Raw genomic sequence first — 20,694 nt, forward strand, 5'->3', positions numbered from 1 at the left:
ATACTACGGCAATTACGCTGTACAATAAAATAAATTTTATTTAAGAAAAGAAATAGTTTTGGACATATTTATAAATTATAATCACTAAGTCCCTAATAGGAAAATTCATACAATCGGTAACTAAATTAATCCTTCATACTTTATTTATTTATTTTATTTCATTTATATATAGTTGATTTATGGATCAGCATATTTGTCAACGAATTGCCTAAGTTTATCTGTGTCTTGAAGACCGACAATTCGTTCCAAAACTTTTCCATCTTTCATCGCCATTAAAACTGGTACCGTTTGTACCTATTAGAAAATGTTTAAATTAATTGCTTGGTTAAAATAGTATACTGCGTGACAAGGGATAAAACAACGATTTCAGACCAAGGTGAAGTTGGCTGACATCACCCGCAAGTGGAAATCGTGTTTCATCCAGAGTTACACACGAGATTTTTCATGATTACCTGCATTGGAACTTAAAGTTTCAGTGTCAGCAGCCAGTCAGAAACAAGTTAATTTTCGACCAATGGTGGCATCAGCTATTAAATACTATTTATTACTGACACTAATTTTTATAAAACTTAATGACAGTCAGAACTGTCATTTACGCAAATAAAATTACTGCTCTGAAATTACTATTAAAAAAATGACAAGTATCAGAGTTTAAATTGCGAAAGTCTTTAGTCAGCGGGCAGAAACATCCCTGATAGTAAGAAACATCCCAGACATAATATCCCCGACAAAATATCTTTAGATTTGATTTTCATAATTTTTCTGAAAAACTAGCACTCTAAATAGGTAGTTATTTTTTATTTATAAATTCCCGTAATTTTCCTGAAAAACAAGCACCCAAATTAGTTGTGAATAGTACAAATAAAACAGTTAAATAAAAAAGAGAAATTTTGCTGATAGGATATTTTGTCGGGGGATGAAAATGCGCGGAATCGTTGATGACAACTTGCAGCTTTTATAACTGTTGACAAGTTGTTATCAATTTTCCTACAAAATTGGCGACGATCTAATGCCGCAACATGTCGCCAAGTTGGCCGCAACAAATTGATATTTTCATAAGTTGATGACAACTTTATGAGAAAGTTGGGATTACATTAGTTGACAGAAAGTTGCCTTCAATTTTCTCAGAAAATTGTTGACAGGTTGCGGCAGCAAATTGTCACCAACTTTCTGGAAAACTTGTAGTCAACGGTTACAAAAGCTGAAAGTTGTCGTCCACTCGATAACATGTAATTGAAACCAGCTTTCTGATCAGAAACTCTGGCTATCAGGGACAACTTTCTCAGAAAGTTGGCGACCAGTTGCCGTTAATTTAAGGAAATGCCAATTTGATAAGTTGCTGCAGTAGATTGTCGCCAGCTTGAATATCAGGGATTATTTGTTTATTCCCAAGGGACAAAACGTAAATGTTTCTGTCTGCTGACGACATTGACAATTAACGCGTTTTCTAATAATCATTCGCGGCATAGAACTGAAATTATCTTCTATTGACTGCCTTTAGAGACACTGAAACTGAGTTTCGATGCTGCTATCAAGAAAAAAATATTAATTAAAATAAAATTACCTGATAGTCCATTGCTAGATCAACATTTTCATCAATATCAACTTTGGCTAGCAAAATTTTACCCTGTTTTTCAGCAATCACTGATTCTAAACGTGGTGTTAATAAACGACATGGATTGCACCATCTGGAATAATTGAAAACAGTGATTGTTAGTACTTGTTATTTATAACTCATTATTGTATATTAATAAAAAATAATTTTACGTCGCAAAAAAATCAACGATAACAGGCAGCTTTGCATTTTTTACCCTCTCGTTAAAATCTTTGTCATCTTGAACTTTAAAAGCTGGTGAAGCGACAGTTGCTAGTTCTCTTGTATGAAAAGTAACTCCAAAAAAACGAATACCTGCTCGTAACATGATTGTTGTTTTTTAAATAAAAAATAATTATATTTAACTAACAATTACTTATTAAACTTATCGACAGTGATGATCTATTCAAGTAACGATAACCTTTAATTTAATTCAACATGCGCGAGTCTCAGCATTCAATTTATCTTCTGCGCGTAAATTTACCAAAGGCGCGTAATTTGAATCCTGGTATCAATAATCACTTATTGTTAATAAAAATATAAAGAGACGTCAAAAAATTGATGTTTTTAAAAAAAAATCGCTAGCAATTCAAAAATAATTTAAAAATATGCCATAAAAATTTCAAAAAACCCCATAGTAAAATGTGGGGCAAATTAAGTTCATATGAAAATATTTATTAGTAAAAAAAGTTGAAGAAAATTTAATAAATAATTAAATAAAATCATGTCAATAATTAGGTCTGTCTTAATTTTGAATTCAACTTCAATTGACAACTGAGAAAAAATTTTAATTCAATTATTCAAATAAAAATTTGTAGAATTAAAAATTTTTTAGTTTTTATAAAACTAATAATTAATAATTAATTTTTAATTAATAAATTCTACTGCATCCTGTTTAATAAATTTACTTAATTATGACAGTAATTAAATTATTGACAGAAATTTGTTACCTAAAATACTTTATTAATTACAATAAGTAAACAATTAACAAAAATTATTAATGACCAGCAGCAAGCATTATGGTAACGTAAACTCATTGATTATATAAAGGTATTTATTGATGATTATTTTGTGAGTCAGATCATCGAACATATAAATTTCACTTTCGATAACTTATAGAATATATATTAGGACCGCAGGATAGTAGTGAAGCTCCTCTAGCATACCAGTTTGGAAACTTCGTTTGAATAAAAATTGATAACTAAATATAAGGTTTCAAACCTTTTCATGCAAATATCATTTATGTGATTTATTATTCGTTATTTGTCGCATTATCGAGCTTCAAAATTATCTTGTAATAATTAAATAAATAAGAATCTTTTTTTTGTTTATTTTAAATATTATAGTATTTAGAGAAATGAAAAAATTTTTAGTGTTTGTTAATAAATAAAAAACTATAGCACTATTTGTAAAAATATTGATAGCAGTACTTATATTAGTAAAAGTTATATATTATAGTATTGCCTCGGCTGAAATAAAAATTGTATTCATTATTACCACGATAAATATGTGTGTCCCTAGTCACGATACGATTACGATTGCGATTACGATTACGATTGCGATTATAAAAATAATAATTTCTGTTTCGATTTCTATATCTCGGAACATAATCATCTTCATAGTCATAATAATTTCTGTTTCGATTTCTGTATCTCGGCACATAGTCATCTTTGTAGTCGTCGTAATCTTCCTCATCATAGTCCTATTAAAATAAAAACCATTTCAGTATTAAATACTTAATTGTAAAAAATGTATATTTCAATTTAATTAATATTTACCTGATAGGAGTATCTTGATTGCCGACCAGGCACTGCTTCAACAGCTCGAGTTGTAGGAATTGCAGTTTGTTGTCGAGTAGGAATTGTTGAAGATGCAGCTGGAGGAGCTACATAATTAGTTGGAGGTAGAGGAAGTTGAGTTACTGGAGTAGATGCTACTGAAGGAACAGGAGTAATTGGACATACAGAAGCTACTGATGAAGATGCTACTAAAGAAGCTACGTAATTAGTTGGGGGTAGAGGAATCATTGAAGTAGAGAATACTTGAGATCTAAGAGCTACTGATGTAGATGATCCGGAAGGAACAGGATTAGTTGGATGTACAGAAGCTACTGATGAAGATGCTACTGAAGAAACAGGATTGATGGGACCTGCAGAAGCTACTGATGATGATACTGAAGAAGCTACATAATTAGTTGGGGGTAGAGGAATCATTGAAGTAGAGAATACTTGAGATCTAAGAGCTACTGATGTAGATGATCCGCAAGGAACAGGATTATTTGGACGTACAGAAGCTACTGATGAAGATGCTACTGAAGAAACAGGATTAATTGAACCTGCAGAAGCTACTGACGAAGAGTAAACCACTGGCGACGCAGGTACGATTGAAGAACTATAAGTAACTGATGAAGTAGAGGCCATTGAAGCAGCGGGAGTATTTGAAACAGTCGATAATGGATAAATAGCATTATACGAAGCAACTGCTGAGACAGAAGCATATCCAGGTGTATCATAAGACACTCGAGCAGTCGAAGCACTAGCGTACCACCCAGGATACGTTGGGTATGAGTATGACGTTGCATTAGTTTGTGATCCACTGGGCATAAATAAGTTAGGATTTAAAGATGTAGAAACTCGTGACGTTGCTACTGATGAGTCACAAGCTGAAGTAATTCCATGGCTCTGAGTAGTCACGAGAGCTGGAAGAACTGGATTCCCGATTGATGATACTGACGATGAACTCATTTTGGGACTTGAATCAGTTTGAGTAAAGAGAATATTTAATTTTGCCTAAAAGTAATTATTAATTAAATACAAATAATTGATTAAATATTATAAATCACTTACTGGACGAATTAATGGTTCTGGTTTGATATTATTAACATCCATGTCTATCAATTCAATTCCTTGTTCTTAAAACTATCAGTAGTTTGGAACAAAATACAACACAATAAAAAAATGATGCAATTTAATCGTGAGAGTAGAAAATTTTATCTCATATTTTATAATTAAATTGAATGGTAGAATTACACATTAATTCTTTAGCTAATAATATTTTAATGTATTAATACATTACTTATAAATATCTTTATTTAATTAAACAATGCAATTATTTATTTCATGCATGATTCTACATTTCGATATAAAAATTTATATATCTTTTGTCTGCAAGTGAATAAAGATGTCGGAAACAAAAGCGCGACGGTTATTACTTGTAAGCCAATGAAAAATTTTAAAACTCTATTGGACAGCAGATTGACCAATTATTTTTTAAATTTTTAGCGAAGAAAAAAATGCTTGCATATATATGTTATGAGTGAATATAACCGACAAGTGTCACTTTTTTAATCATACTGAAGTTTGCCGAACTCTAATAATTTTATGATCCTGAAGTCAGCAAACAATCGTCAATTTTCGAATTTTGTTTTCAACCATTTAAAATAAAAAAAAAAGAAACCGAAAATATGCACATGTAGAAAATTTAATAAACTATAAGTGCAATTTTTCAAAATATTTTTTTTTTTATAATTCAGTTTTTATAAAAATCCCAAAATTAGTAGACGTTGGTTAACTTCACTATCATAATAATTTTATGATCCTGAAGTTAGAAGACAATATGACACTGAAGTTAGCTGACGTCTAATAATTTTTGAATTTTACTAAAAATGGTAGATTATAAAAAAAAAAAAAAATTTTTAAATCGCACCTGTCACTTTTTCAATTTTCTACATGCGCATATTTTTAGATTTTTTTTTTTTTGTAATTAATTTGTTGAAAAAAAAATCCGAAAATTCTCAATTGTCTGCTAACTTCAGGCTTACGAAGACAACTCAAAATTTTCGGATTTTTCTTATATTAACAAATCAATGACAAAAAAAAAACTAAAAATACGTATTTATAGAATGAATGTGAATATATCAGACATGCGATAATTTATAAATTTTAAGTAAGTAAATAAATAAATTCAAATAATGAAATTGAAAAAAAAAGCGCGTTCTAATTTTTCATTTATATGAATACATACTTTTTAATTTTTATTCTACTAGCATTTTTTTGTTTATTCAAAAATTGAAAAACTTCCAACTGTCAGCTACTTCACACTCATACATGTAGAACATAAAAAAAACTACTGGTGCAAGTATATAACATATTTTCTTATAATAATTTATCGTTGTGAAAAAAATAATTCAAAAATTATCAGGCGTCAGCTAACTTCAGTATTACATAATTTTTGAATTTTTTTAAAAACAATAAATTATAAAAAAAAATATTTAAAAAATCGCACCTATGGTTTGTATCTATATTTATAAATCAACAGTAAGTATCGTATGTTAATTTTAAAATCTTTGTATGAATATTTTCAAAAATAATTTTAATATTTATTCGTAATTAATTTCTAAGTTTAAAAAATTGTTAGACACCCGCTGACTTCTATATCACAAAAAATTTCAATATTTTATTATTAAAATAACTCGAAGTTAAGCTTACGTAAATCGATACTCGAACATTCTATAAATACTTCAATTTGAACTTTATTTTAAATTAAAATGTTAATTTGAAATAAATTTTTCTTGTCATTTTAAAAATATTTTTATTTATTCGAAAATGTGAAGTTAAAAATTTGAAGTTCGTAAGAAGTAAATAAAAAAAGTTACTGAAAAATTAAAAAAATAACGTCTAGATATTTAAGTGATTAAGTTTAATTAATACTTGTATTACTTTGCAGTGTTTGACAAATGACATAATTGGAAAATTAAGATATCGACAGACGTAAAGTTAAAGGCATTAAATCCTTTAATTTTAAAATCTAAAGAAGTTGAAGTTTTTTAAAATGTAACCGGGCAGCAGAATGAAGGAGAGTGTGAAGTTGAAGTAAAAAGGGCCTGATGCATTTGAAGTGAAGCCCGCATCTACATATCGACTCATGCATGTATATAATATTTATTTTTAAAATATATGTTGCTAAAGGAATGCCGCGTTACAAGAGCTCATGATATGAAGTTGGAAGCCTTGAAGCCGCAAGCTTCCGTAGTTTATGAATAAATAAATTACAAAAGGTGAGTACAAAATATATAAGTAAAACAAATTTTTTAAAATTATAAAATAAAAAACAAATTAAAAAATTAAAAATTATTTTAAATTTAAATTAGGATTCGATTTTAATAATAAAATAAAATATTTAACAGGTAAAGGAATTGAAATTTTTCAAAATTTCTTGAAGTAAAAATCAAAAAAATATAATGATATATTTTTATCGTGTAGAGTAAAAATTTGGCTGAAGGTAGGTAGGTATAGTTTGTCGAATTTCTTGATCAAGCTCCTCGACACTCATGGACTCCTGATAAATTGACTCACATCAAAGTGAGATTAATATTTTTTACCACGTATCAACCCTAATATCATCAAACTGTGATATTATAATTACACATATGACGTACCATGTGTGTACTACTTAGCTGTTTATCCAGCTAATTATCCTCTTGGAGTAAAAAAAATATAAAAATAAAATAAAATTCCGAGGAATCGGACTGACACATTTTTAAAACCCAAATTCGTGTATACCTACCCGAGTTTATGTTCGCCTGCTCTCCTCTGTAGCTACTGGGTCAAAGATTGTAAATTTTCCACGGCAATTTACTAAAATAATTAAATCTCAAATATTTTTTTTTATTACAACAATAATTCTCAAATTTTAATATAAAAAAACAATTTATATCAACTCTCTTTTAAAAATCTATATATATAATATATACCTCTACATGTATCGTGTATTCCTAATGATTCGAGTGTCTGAAAAATTGTTTTTTAGTTTTTATTTAAAAAGAAATACAGCTGGCTATAAATTTTACGCTATCTATCAATGCTTCGTCTTCTCCATTACCAAAAACTCATCAATAAAAAATTATTTTTATCGTTTTATTTAACGTCGGTAATAAATTATTTTATGTATTTTTAGGTGTAAAATTTTTTTTTATCGTATGTTAATTTTTTTAAAATAATTTTTAAAAAATACAAAAGGAAACGTGCAACGAAAAATATAAGTACGTTATATTAGGGGCGTTAGAAATACGTTATCTTTTGCTAGGGTCTGATATATAAACTCTCAGGTATAGGAAGCGGGTGTACATATATTTGTATACCTGTCCTATTCATAAAGTCCGGATTAAAAACCAGGTATTATTAAAATTTAAGGTTGCCATCGCCAACTATCATCACCTGTAGGCTACTTTACTTTTAAATCCTGATACATATTTATTTTATTAATATCCAGAGCAACTAGAGTATAAATTTATTGCATCGCTCCGAATAATAAATTCAATATAAATTTATTTATATTCAATTTTACTTTGATAATTTGTATTTAAATTCAATGAATAAATATATGAGATTTTTTTAAATTCCAAAATTATTTAATTTTATAAAAACAAAAATTATTATTTATTATCAATGCGCGCGTAATTTAATATTTATAAGATCAGATGATCTCTGATTTATGCAAAAGTTAAAATTATTCAAAAATATTTTTTTTTAAATTTGAATAAAATTTACTTACAAGTAATTCATAAATAAATAATTAATACGCGCTTAATTTGTGTCAATTTAAATTTTTAAATAATTTATTAAAATTTCAAATTGACATAAAAATTGGCGCCAATTTGAGAGTAATAACCTCAAGACTGGAAGGAATAAAAAAAACAAACGTTTAAATTTATGTTGCAATGAAATAAAAAATAACCAGTGAGATAAAAAATAATAATTATTATTAAAGTAAATAATTAATATGTACTTGGACTTTAAATGTAATTATAGCAATTATTCTTAGGTCACAAAAGGTCAATAATGATAATAAAAAATAAAAAATGGTTAAAATAGTACGAAGATAAAGAGCATGATGGCGTTGGAATCAAATCATCGTCGTGTCTCTCCTCTCCAGAGTTCAGTGAAAAATCCCATGCGTACAGTGTAATATGCACTTATGCATCGTTCACTATTTTTCATACTCTAAAACAAAACTCTGGTAAATTTAAATATATATTTATATACCTATTAATTATTTACATATAAATTTTAAATATAATCTGTGATTTTTCAGCAGAAATGGAAACAAAATAAAAAGTGACTCCAACAAGTGACCCAAGTGTTTGATATTTTGTGTACATCAGTCAACTATTTTGCCAGGAAAATAAAAAAAAAATAATAAATAATAATAACAATAAAAATAAAAAGCGAGTCACGATGATACGAAAAGGAGTAAAAACAAACCGTGAAAACTTTGACTGAATGTAAGTAAAAATATCGTGGGATTACTCCATAGACTGATAATAATTTTCTTTCCCTTTACTTTTCAGCTCATACAGTTTTCCTTTTTTTCTAAACTATAATTTTATTATTATGTATAATTCCTTTTTTTTTTTTTTTATAAAACCGCTATGTGAAGTTTTCACATGCCCGTTAAATAGAACAAACAATTATTTATTTTAACGTTTACATTTAATTGTATATAGACTTATAATACTTGGTAATGTTTTATGTTACAATTACAATTACAATTATCATTGACAGCGACGTGTATTTAAACTATTTTTCTTATGCCCTATACGTTCTTACGCAGCAAGTAGATTTTTTTTTTTTTAACAACTTGATAGAAAGTCGCATTCACGATATGTATACTCATAATATGATTCCTCATCATGGAATATATATATATACAGCATGAAACAGGCTAATGGGCTCATAATATATATACACATATATACATAAGTGTGCGTGTAATTTTTATCTACAGCTTTATAAAATTCTAGCTGCACACCTGTTCACTCTCGAGTGTTGTGAGCGTGGTTCTTTTTATCGATTGTCTAGATCAGACGCCAAAATATAATTTTTTTGTCCCTGGTTTTTAAAACAAGTCTGACGTGTCATCTGCTTCACTTGGAAACCTGTCAAATATTTCCGATCGATTATTGCTGTCTATACTCTTCTTTTTCTCCACTTAACTGCCTATCCACATTTTGCATGGGGAATTTATTATCATGTAGAATATTATATATATGTATGTATGTAGTATGTACTGTGTATATAATGTTTGATTAATTATGAAAACAAATAGTGATTACGTGAATTTTTTATTACCTTGTTTATTGTGTGATATTTATTCTGGAGTCATTAATTAAATTATTGTTTATTGTTTATCACTTATTAATTAATAATGATATATTTTTTGTGATATATTCATATTTATTAATCATGTGTTTTGGTGTTTGATAGGAAGTTCTAATAACTGAAGAACAATGGCAAGTAAGACTGAAGACTCTGTTTCTGTGGACAATGCTCCTGATGGTATGATACTTTTAAATATTATTAGTATATTTATTTTTATAATTAAGTCTGATAGAATTATCTATTTGTTATTTTGTTTATTCGTATCTATTGTTATTGAGAAATGATATATAGCAGGAATGTGGACAATGTCTTGAAAACACTATTTATACATGCAAAGAAATTTTTAGTTAAAATTACCCAAAAAGTTTGATACTGTAAGGACATGTGGTAAATACAGTAGAACCTCGTTGTAAGACTGTTAGTTTCTCTCTCAAGCTATCGGGATACCTGGTTTATAAAAAAGAATATTAGTCTTATAACGAGGTCCAACTGTATCTAAATTTTGCTCACGCACATTGTAAAATATACTACTCGATAGCATGTAAATGAAGTGCGATTTCTACTAACCCGAATAAAAAAAATTCGTTCCAAAAAGATTCCAAAAAAGTTCCGCATGTGGAACTTCTAAACATGAGACAGATTAGAACTTCGAATGGAACTTTTTTGGAACGATAGTAATTTTGATGGTAAAAAAAAGTTTTTATGAGCAAATTTAAAGTAAAAAAAGAACGTTCTTGGAACTTTTTTGGAATTTTGTATAGATGTTTTTTTTTGTTCTATAAAAAATTCAAAAGTAGTGATTTGGGAATGTCTATATAAAATTCCAAAAATGTCCTTTTTTGACTCTAAATTTGCTCAAAAAACTTTCTTTTTACCATCAAAATTACTATCATTCCAAAAAAGTTCCATTCGAAGTTCTAATTTGTCTCATGTTTAGAAGTTCCACATGCAGAACTTTTTTGGAATTTTTTTTACACGGGAACAACATAGTAAAAATTTGGTTACTGGCTCGATATCCTTACAGTACCAAAATTTACGGGTAAATTTTACTCAATTCTCTGCGTGTATTATTTTGTCATTTTAATTTATTAATCAATGAGATTTATCAATTTTGTTGATTATTTATAAGCAGTTATGTAACGTGCAATAAATTGTTATATCCTTGTACACTACAAATTGAGGTAAATTAGTAATGTGCTTGATAGAGTTACTTAATCGTATTTATGTTCTTCATCATTTATTTATTTATTAATTTATTAACGCTTTCCGCAATTTAAAAAATTTTTCAATATTCATTCGCTTTATCACAGTGCGAATAACAAAAAAAAATTTGAAAAGAATAACGTGATCCAAAAATATGAACCATAAAAAAATAAACATGAGAATTTATCATTTATTTATTACTCTATTTTTTATTTCCACGCGAATCCACTTCTTGAATATATTGAGAGACCCACCAAAAAAATTTACCGATTTCAAGTGATCATTTATGATCCTCGTTAACAGACAATTAGCAATTTACGGTTTTTTTTTTTAATGCCAATACAAAAAAAAGAACCAAATATATGCACATGTAGAAAATTTAAAAAACTGTAGGTGCAATTTTTTCAAATATTTTTTTTTTTTTATACGTATGTTTATAGATGTCTGATGAAGATTCAATGAAAGAATCGAAACGTCACTAAATCAATAATTAGTATTTTCAATGTATTGTCCTCATTCCTGCTATATATCATTTATTTTTTTTTATCCTTTAAATTCTGTACTTGTTATTATTGTCTGTTTTTTACAAATGTCTTTTCATATTATTAGTAATACCTATTTATATTCTCTCATATTTTTAATCCTCTAGAAGGCTGAAAGGTCATAGAAAAAAAGTAAATAAAAATGTCAGAAATAATTAAATTAAGTTGTGTAATACTTAGGATTTAAAATAACAAAGTTATTTATCAAGAGTTCAACATAAATTTTTATTAATAACTACTTAAATATCAGATATCAACATACAAATATTTACATCCTTTATATTTATGGATTATTACAGTAATTAAAAAAATAAAATTTTACATCCCTTTAATTATAAGTTGGATTATAATGACAGTACTCACTTGCGATCTCTGCAAGCTTCAGATAATCAGATATCAACTTTGTCACAGAATAAAGCTTCCGGTGTATTGTCAATGTGCTGATGATGAACAATGATAGTTATATATATTGTCACTTTAATAACGTGAACAATTGATTTGTCGTCTGATATATTAATTTAAAAAGCTAGAAAGCCGTGTAACTAATGAGCAATTAATGTTTATTCAGTCATGGTTTCTTGAATTATAAATAAAAAAAAGTCTTTCGATTTGAAAGGAATTACTATTAATTTTCTTTTCGATTATGTACAATTTTATTTATAATAATTCGGTAGAATTTATTGATCAACTAGAGCATAAAAATTATAAGCTTACAAAATTTTAATTATTATATTATAATCCAAAACATTTTTGTCTTAAAAATTACTACAAATTAAAAATATTAATTTAAATTGTTAAATTTGCGTTCCCAATGTCAAAAATATTTAAAATTAATTTTTAAGTTTCATTAATATTTCAAATAGTAATTTTAAAATTCATTTTTTCCCGCGTATACAAAAAGTAAAACATAAATTACTGTCATTATTTTTTTTATGACACCAGCAACGAAACTTAAAGTTTCAGTGTTTCTGCAGCCAGTCGAAACATTTAGTATATTACATACCTAGGGAGGAAAGTAGAACATTCCAACCCGTGTGTAGAATTTCCTAACCGAGCCGAATCTGTACCTGAATGTTTAAATTTTGGCCTCTGTTTATGGGAAAAATAGTGCTTGCGCTAATTTTTATAATTTGTTTTCTCATGAAAGAAAAGAACGACTTTCTTCCCTCTAAACACCAGGAATTCAATTTAAAAATTTATGTAATTTGACTGCCCCAGGTAGCACACTTGTCTTTGTGACATTTATAGATATCAGTTTTTATGCTACTTTTTGACTTGTCGATAAGGCATCAATATGTTGACAAAACGATCAAAAATTTATGTCAACTTAAAAGACTTAACACAAGTGACGACAAAAAGTAAATTACAAATAGTGGTAAAATAAGTCATCTAAACGACTTTTCAATTGACATAAGACACTCTCTAAACATGAATAAATGAAATAAGTGAATATTCACTAATTCTGAGTGCCAACCGAACCACTTTTTGAAATTAGTGGTTCGGTTTGCACTTGGAGTTAGTGAATATTCACTTATTTTCACTAATTCATATCTAGAGAGTAGGAAAAACAACACAACTCGTCTCTATCTCCGGAACCAACATTTGCATGTCGTATTCATACCAAAAAAGATGACTTTGAGACAAAAAAAATTTGTCTTGTCCTTTTAAAAGACATCTTAAAGTTGACTCCGTGCTACTTGGGTGCTCAAAAACGTTCCGATCTTCAGGTACATGAAATTTAAGCTTTCGGCGCGGGTATGGTGAAAAATTTATCATTTATTTAAATAGTCATCGACCGAATAAAAAAATTATTTTCAATCAGTTCAATAATCTTTGAAATCTATAATCTGCAATTTATATATAAAACCAGATAAATTTTAAATACTATCGACGTTAAAATCTATATTTATTAAATATGTAAACATAAATGTTTAAATTATTTGAATATTACTAAATAGCTTATAATTTACATAAAACATACGATGGTTCAATTAGTATTTAATAATTTATTGTCTTAATGGTCTATAAATATAAATGTATATATATTTTTTTTTATAACTATAAATCTCGTTTCATCAAAGAATAAGTTTTTAGAATCGATTGATTAAGTAGGTTATAAGTTTAAATACCCATAACTAAATACTCTGGTTATTTTTAACTTGAACTGTTAGTGAACTATCTGTATGTGAATCTTGTAACTTTGCCCTTTGTAAAAGGCTAAATGAATTTTATTAATAGCTAATATAAGATTTTTGTACCGCAATATATGAGTAAATAACAATTTATAATTAAACTTTAACAGGTAGCGTAGATAAAGAAATATTAAACATAAGTGGATCAAATAATTCAAATCACCGTGTGCCTCCTTATATATACAATGAAGGATCCAATCAAGTGCGCGAAAATTTGGAGCACGACAATCACAATCATTTTCGTCCAACTTCTGAAGATCAATTAGGACCGTTGCCACATAATTGGGAGAAAGCTTACACCGAAACTGGAGAAGTTTATTTTATTGAGTGAGTATAATTATTTTAATTCCCATGATAATTAAAATTAAAAAATACATTAATTAAAACATGTGATAATTTTTTTATTTTTTTTTTACTTTAAAGCCATAACACAGGAACGTCTCATTGGTTGGATCCACGTCTGTCGAAATTCCAGAAACGTTCGTTGGAAGAGTGCCTTGATGACGAGTTGCCTTACGGCTGGGAAAAAATAGACGACCAGCTATACGGGACATATTTTATTGATCATGTTAATCGACGAACTCAATACGAAAATCCAGTTTTGCAGGCTAAACGTGCGCAGCAGAGTTTAACAGAACGCAAGAGTCCCAATTTTACGCGTAATCCAAAGAAATTAAAAGGACAAAGAATACAAACCACACTTATAAAGAGCTCACGTGGCCTGGGTTTCACTATTGTCGGCGGTGATGACGCAGTTGAAGAATTTTTACAGATAAAAAGTGTCGTGCCAAATGGACCGGCATGGCTGGATGGAAAATTACAAACAGGTAAATTGGAAATTACATAACATTTAATGTGACTTTTATCTCACTTCCTTGTCTGTCTCTCCCTCTCTTTTCTCTTCGCAATAACTGTCAATAATAATTTACTATATTACTCATTATTAATTACTCAGGTGACGTGCTGGTGTACGTAAATAACACTTGTGTTCTCGGATTCACCCATAATGAAATGGTAAATGTCTTCAAATCAATAGCCAGCGGTGATACAGTGACCTTAGAAGTGTGTCGCGGATATCCGCTGCCATTTGATCCAAACGATCCCAATACTGAAGTCGTTACGACGATAGCTGTCAATGCGCCAGACATGATGCCCGACGATCCGAGTCTCTATTTGGATCTAGATCCAAATATGCAGAATGACAACCGATTTGGTTTCTTAGACTCTTCATTCTTGCCCGTCCACGGTCTTCAGAATGGCGAGAATCTCGCAACAGCATCCGTAAACTCAATGCCGGATTTATGTATTTCCGATAAAATAAATACGATAAAGCGACCAAATAGCACAGACATTTTATTATCCGACTCGACGGATTACAATGACCGTAAGGAATCACCACCGCCTTCGAAGTCGGAATTTCTAAGTATCCCTGTCGTAAAAGGTGCCATGGGTTTCGGATTCACAATCGCGGACTCATCTCACGGACAGAAAGTCAAAAAAATATTAGATAGAAATCGGTGTAAAAATCTTCAAGAGAGTGATATACTTGTTAATATCAATGACGTTAATGTAAGAAATATGTGTCACACAGAAGTTGTCCAAGTACTGAAAGAATGTCCGCGAAACCAAGAAGCTCTTATTCAAGTTCAGCGTTCGGGAAAATCAAATGACAAGAAAGACAAAATAAATCAGGGTTTTTTCCGCAGTAAAACACCAACCGCAGATATTTATAGCACGCAAGCTAAAACAGTGGTGCCAAGTCGCCCGAAAACTCCGTTGATAGACACGAGAAATCGCACAAAATCTCCAGTGGTGGATGTCAACAGACCCGAGTGGCGAACTGGACCCGCAAATGACATTAATTCTCTTGACAACCGGTGCAAGTACACTGACTACAATCACGATTTATATTACACGGATCCATACAAAGGAAATATGGTCAGTAATTTAGCGGATAATTTTGGACGAATGGTCAACATGGACGACGATCCCATGAGACATATGAAGCGCGACTGGCGTGTTAATGATAAAATGACTTTACCAAATGAAATCTATCAAATGGATCCGTCGCTTCATAGTCCAATAATGAAGCAGAATGGCAACATGCATCCTGATTACTACAAAGATATTTATGGTGCGCGTATGCACCCACAGTATGTTGTGCAGGATTACAATAATTATAGTATCGGACAAGAGCAGAATGTTGATACGGGTGAGATTTGGGACAAACGAAAGGAGACAACAAGTTTTGAACACGAGCAGCCACGTTCTAGTTCTGTTGCTAGATACCATCCTCAGTATAGCAATGAAATGGTCTGTCCTACGATACCGGAATTCGAGTGGATCGAGACATTGGTGACGTTGGTGAGACAAGACTCGGGCTTTGGGTTTAGAATAGTCGGTGGGACTGAAGAAAATTCGCAAGTGTCTGTCGGACATATTGTACCTGGTGGGGTCGCTGATATTGACAACCGACTCAATACCGGTGATTTAATAATGTCAGTTGACGGTGAAAGTGTCATGAATTCAAGTCACCATCATGTTGTGCAGCTGATGATTGCTGCTGCGCAAAATGGTAGAGTTACTTTGGGAATCAGACGGCGTATAAACGCTCAGGATTTACAACCTTCGTATGGACGACCGATGAATCTTCAGTATCCGTATGACGTGACTGTCACGCGAATGGAGAACGAGGGATTTGGTTTCGTTATTATTTCGTCGGTAAACAAAGCTGGCTCGACGATCGGTAGAATTATTGAAGGATCACCCGCGGAACGATGCGGTAGACTTGAAGTTGGAGATCATATTCTTGCCGTCAATCATGTTGATATTACTAATCTTTGTCATAAAGATATCGTTAATTTAATCAAAGACTCTGGTTACTCTGTTACCTTGACCATTGGATATCCTATTGATGATTGCTGTAGCACTACATCGATGTCGCAGAAGGTATTCATCGAAACGTAACTGCTTTTAAAAATAATTTTACTTGTCATATTAATATTTATATTTATTTACTTACTTATTTATTATTTTTTTTTAAGGATGAATCAACTGGGGATGGAGACGGAGGGCAGTATCACGCAGTTGAATTGACTCGAGGTACACGTGGTTTCGGATTTAGCATACGAGGTGGTCGTGAATTTCAAAATATGCCGTTATTTGTACTACAGATTGCTGATAATGGACCTGCGTCTAGTGATAATCGATTAAGAGTAAGTAATAGGAGTTAAAAATTTTATTTACCTTCTCCGCAGAGTTTATGAACGTATTGTAATACTCGAATTATTCCTCTGGTTTAACCAGATAATATTTATGAACCCAGAAGTTTAATCTTTCTCTTCCGTTAATTTCTGAACATGCTCCTGACATGACTATCCTACAAATCATAACTAAATAGCCAATTTAACTATTGGCCGGGTGCGCGAAAATACTAATACTATTTAACTGTCAGTGTGACGTATACATGCATAATGACAGCGCTATCAAAAAAGAGGACCGGAACTTCTTGGGGATACACGTGTACACAATACACACTTATTTCTATAGTATAGTATACGTGTGCGCACATGGCCAATAGGGATCTTCGCTGTCAAAACAATTTCTTACGTCAATGAAACTACATACGCTTACAAAGACTATTTGTCGTATTTTTAAATTAAATAAATGAACATATCCTAAATAAAATACATATATAATCATTTTCTTAATAATACTAAGGTAGTGACCCCTCTATCGGCCAGTTAAGCGAAGTTTTTTTTCGAATTAAGAATTAAAATATAAAAAACCAATTCATGTATAAAACAATGATAAAACCTTGAAGCTTATACATTTAACTTCAAATTAAAAAAAAAATATGTCCTAGAAATTAAACAATAAATGAAAATAACTTCAATTCCTGATGTCCCCTCTATCAGCCTGCCTAGACCCTCTTTATCGGCCACCTAAAAAATAAAATTTTAGCTGCTTGGATGTATATTTTATTTATATCTATTCTAAACATTTATATTTATTTTGAAATATAACTCAATCAATTTGTTTATTTATTTTGACATTAACAAACTAAATGAAATATTTTGCATACAAATACCGATAAACTCAAAAAAAATAAAACTAAAGTGGCCGATAATGCATACAGAGGTAATTTTCTTGCATCTATATTCGGCCACCCTATTTTCAATATAAATTAGGCAAAAATCATTAAATTTTTAACTCCTAAAATTACTATGAAACGCGCTAATAAGATTACAACGAAAAATCGGACATATTGTTATTTTTAATTAGTACCCGATAAGAAATTACCAGAAATCATGTCTGACGCACCACTATTTTCTTTTTGATTATAAAATGAATTTTTTCAATAATCAAAGTACGTTTAATCTAAATTAGATTAATTTTACTATTTTTTGAAAAACTGTTCACGCATGAATCCGTACTTATGATGGAAATATATCGATTTTTCGATTAAGTGGCCGATGAAGGGGGCCTGGCCGATAGAGGGGTCACTTACCTTAGAGACTATTAAATGAACATATGAGTATTCTTAAATAAGGTAACAGAATCGCTATTCGATGATACGTAATTTGCAGATACATTGGGTGGTCATTCTGACAATATTTTTCTCTTCGTGTAATTAAGAGTTAACATTATTCAGATTATTTAATACAGTGAATTTATTGATTTTATTAAAATGAATTGCAGGTTGGAGATCAAATAATTGAAATTAATGGGATAAATACGAAGAATATGACGCATGCTGAAGCTATTGAAATAATTCGCAACGGCGGTCCGTCAGTAAGACTTTTAGTACGTCGTGGATGTCAAATGCCGAGTGCGGTAGGTGCTCCACCTCACCTCTATGACATGAATATATAATTTAAATTTATTAAATGAAAATTATTATTATTATTAATATTAATTATTAATTAGTAATTATTTTAATAACAAATTAACGGATGTTTATTAATGTTAATTAAAGACAATATTAACAGCATCATGTGTCGACTAACGCTAAAGATTATTTATTTATGAGCTTTAGTATCTAACAGCAATTATAATTATAAATTATATCGGAAATGATTATCCGATTAAAATAATTAATTAAACGATTTATTTAGGTACCGATGGATGCATAGACTTATAATTTTTTTTTTTATTATTAAGAATTGAAAATATTTTCAAATTGAAAAGAATAAAAAAACAAATTCAATGGTTTTTGACAATCGTTTTATGCAATTGGTGCTAGAGCACATTGTTTTTTTTTTTTTTTATTATCAATAATTGATAACTTAAATCTGCCTTAACAAATGTGTGATTTAAAGATATTACTTTTTATTTATGGATTGTTAATTATAAAACTAACAAGTGTTTATAACTTTTTTTATTTTTTATAAAATAAAAATTTAATATCTTGTGATTTATTTGTCAGCTGTCTAACTCACGAGAATTGATCATTTTAAATAAATGACATTTAGCTAATTTTATTTATTAAGAAAATTCATTATAGACTAGTGTTACATTTGATGAAATAAACAATCAAGTTATTGATGATGACGGCACCTTAAGAAATACCGAGATAATTAAACATACAAAGTGTAAGAAAAAACGAAAGTTCTTCATTCCACTCTGCTGCTGTTCCTCGAGAAAACGGCAATGATCTGAGTATTAATTGTTTTTATTTTTATGACGACTTTTTTTTTATCGACCATTTTTATATACATTTATATTTGTAATAATTAGGATTTATAAATTAACTGATTGATTGATTTATCAAAAGACCATTGTGCCTCTATCTGTATTAATATAAAAAAAAAAAATTTGCACTGATCTGAATTGATTTCACGATAATACTTAAGCTCTAAGTTAATGGGAAACAATAAAAGATTGAATATTTAGAAAATAATAAATAACAAGGGTCAGAATAATTAAAAGAATATATAGCTTTCATGTACATTATGCATTTATAAATATAATCATAAATTTATATGTAACAAATTGTATAGTCGATCAAGAAATTTACTGACGACTCTTGATTACTTCTAATGATAACTATTATTAATTAATTAACTATTATAATTAATTAATTAATTATAGCTAATAATAACTCGTCAGCTTAATAGTTTTTTTTCCTTTTAATGAGAAAATATAATATCCATTATAAGTTTTTTTAAATAAGTTTTTTATCCAACCAAAGAGCGATTGTCCTTAGCACGATAAACTCAACGAATAAAAATTAATTACTCTCGAGTATTCATGAAAGTATAAAGAAAAAGTAAAAAAATAAGTTGAAATTTTGACTAAATTTAAAATAATGGATAGTCATTTTATAAAAAACTAAGTACACCCTTATACAGTGTAAATGTATTTGAAAATATATTTTTTTACCCTTAGATTATTAGAATACTCATTTTCATAATCGAAATAAAAATTAAATTAATGAAAATTGATTACACGTAAAAAATTATTCAATTTCAAATTTTTTTTTACATTTTATATATGATACTAAAGTTAGCCGACGACTAATAGTTCTTGGATTTTTTTTTTTAAATAATAAATTATGAAAAAAAAAATATTTTAAAAAATTGCACCTATAGTTTTTTTAATTTTCTACATGTGCATATTTTTAGTTTTTTTTTTTTTTTTTTATAATTTCTTGTTTTAAAAAAAAATCTAAAAATTTTTGACTGCATCAGTATCAGGATCATTTTTACATTTTTTTAAATTTTAATGAAATCATGATTATTTTTTTATAACTTACAATTAATCATTAAGCGACATTTCCGGTTGATAATGTGCCTCTTTGAATTGATATTTTTTATATTATTAAAAAGTAATTGCTATTATTAAATTCCAATGGAATATAATTTTTTTAAGGCGATGAAAGTACACGAGAATAAAAAAATAAATTTTTAATAAACTTAATAATAAAATTAAATATTTTCACTTTGCCGCGTCTTCCATTTTTTTTTTCTTAATTTTACGACTGAATGATATCCAATACTTTA

The 20,694-nt window shown here is 29.0% G+C and overlaps 3 protein-coding genes across 5 annotated transcripts; 1 reads left to right on the forward strand and 2 right to left on the reverse strand.

Moving 5' to 3' along the window:
- Positions 1-12: 12 nt before the first annotated feature.
- LOC130666728 (thioredoxin, mitochondrial) lies at positions 13-2,025 on the reverse strand. The gene is made up of 3 exons (XM_057467959.1): positions 1,768-2,025; positions 1,565-1,688; positions 13-294 (listed from the first exon to the last, which is right to left on the reverse strand). The coding sequence occupies exons 1-3, from the start codon at positions 1,920-1,922 to the stop codon at positions 178-180; spliced, it is 396 nt and encodes a 131-aa protein (XP_057323942.1). The 5' UTR covers positions 1,923-2,025; the 3' UTR covers positions 13-177.
- A 534-nt stretch (positions 2,026-2,559) lies between these two features.
- On the reverse strand, positions 2,560-4,955 carry LOC130666442 (uncharacterized). The gene is made up of 3 exons (XM_057467439.1): positions 4,441-4,955; positions 3,373-4,383; positions 2,560-3,296 (listed from the first exon to the last, which is right to left on the reverse strand). The coding sequence occupies exons 1-3, from the start codon at positions 4,480-4,482 to the stop codon at positions 3,030-3,032; spliced, it is 1,320 nt and encodes a 439-aa protein (XP_057323422.1). The 5' UTR covers positions 4,483-4,955; the 3' UTR covers positions 2,560-3,029.
- A 3,516-nt stretch (positions 4,956-8,471) lies between these two features.
- On the forward strand, positions 8,472-20,231 carry LOC130666414 (membrane-associated guanylate kinase, WW and PDZ domain-containing protein 1-like). Of its 3 annotated transcripts, none has more exons than XM_057467389.1 (9): positions 8,472-8,611; positions 8,687-8,876; positions 9,859-9,930; positions 13,801-14,017; positions 14,114-14,517; positions 14,646-16,639; positions 16,735-16,905; positions 18,392-18,526; positions 19,197-20,231. In XM_057467389.1, exons 3-9 carry the CDS (start codon positions 9,882-9,884, stop codon positions 19,344-19,346), a joined length of 3,120 nt encoding a protein of 1,039 aa, XP_057323372.1. In that variant the 5' UTR covers positions 8,472-8,611; positions 8,687-8,876; positions 9,859-9,881; the 3' UTR covers positions 19,347-20,231. The 3 variants fall into 3 exon arrangements, 2 of the variants coding, with proteins under 2 accessions (XP_057323372.1, XP_057323373.1); XM_057467390.1 differs by having other exon boundaries at positions 8,484-8,611; positions 8,690-8,876; XR_008989672.1 differs by lacking the exon at positions 19,197-20,231 and having other exon boundaries at positions 14,646-16,653.
- The last annotated feature ends 463 nt before the right edge of the window (positions 20,232-20,694 follow it).

The sequence above is a fragment of the Microplitis mediator genome, chromosome 4, assembly GCF_029852145.1.
Source record: "Microplitis mediator isolate UGA2020A chromosome 4, iyMicMedi2.1, whole genome shotgun sequence".
Classification (NCBI taxonomy): Eukaryota; Metazoa; Arthropoda; class Insecta; order Hymenoptera; family Braconidae; genus Microplitis; species Microplitis mediator.

Coding starts and splice junctions, on each gene's coding strand:
- LOC130666728 (XM_057467959.1), bottom strand. CDS start 1,922: ATGTTACGAGCAGGTATTCGTTTTTTTGGAGTTACTTTTCATACAAGA. Junction 1,689..1,767: donor ATCGTTGATTTTTTTGCGAC/GTAAAATTATTT, acceptor CAATTATTCCAG/ATGGTGCAATCCATGTCGTT. Junction 295..1,564: donor ATCTAGCAATGGACTATCAG/GTAATTTTATTT, acceptor ATTTTCTAATAG/GTACAAACGGTACCAGTTTT.
- LOC130666414 (XM_057467389.1), top strand. CDS start 9,882: ATGGCAAGTAAGACTGAAGACTCTGTTTCTGTGGACAATGCTCCTGAT. Junction 9,931..13,800: donor TGTGGACAATGCTCCTGATG/GTATGATACTTT, acceptor AAACTTTAACAG/GTAGCGTAGATAAAGAAATA. Junction 16,906..18,391: donor CTAGTGATAATCGATTAAGA/GTAAGTAATAGG, acceptor AATGAATTGCAG/GTTGGAGATCAAATAATTGA.
- LOC130666442 (XM_057467439.1), bottom strand. CDS start 4,482: ATGGATGTTAATAATATCAAACCAGAACCATTAATTCGTCCA. Junction 4,384..4,440: donor CAGAACCATTAATTCGTCCA/GTAAGTGATTTA, acceptor AATTACTTTTAG/GCAAAATTAAATATTCTCTT. Junction 3,297..3,372: donor AATCAAGATACTCCTATCAG/GTAAATATTAAT, acceptor TTATTTTAATAG/GACTATGATGAGGAAGATTA.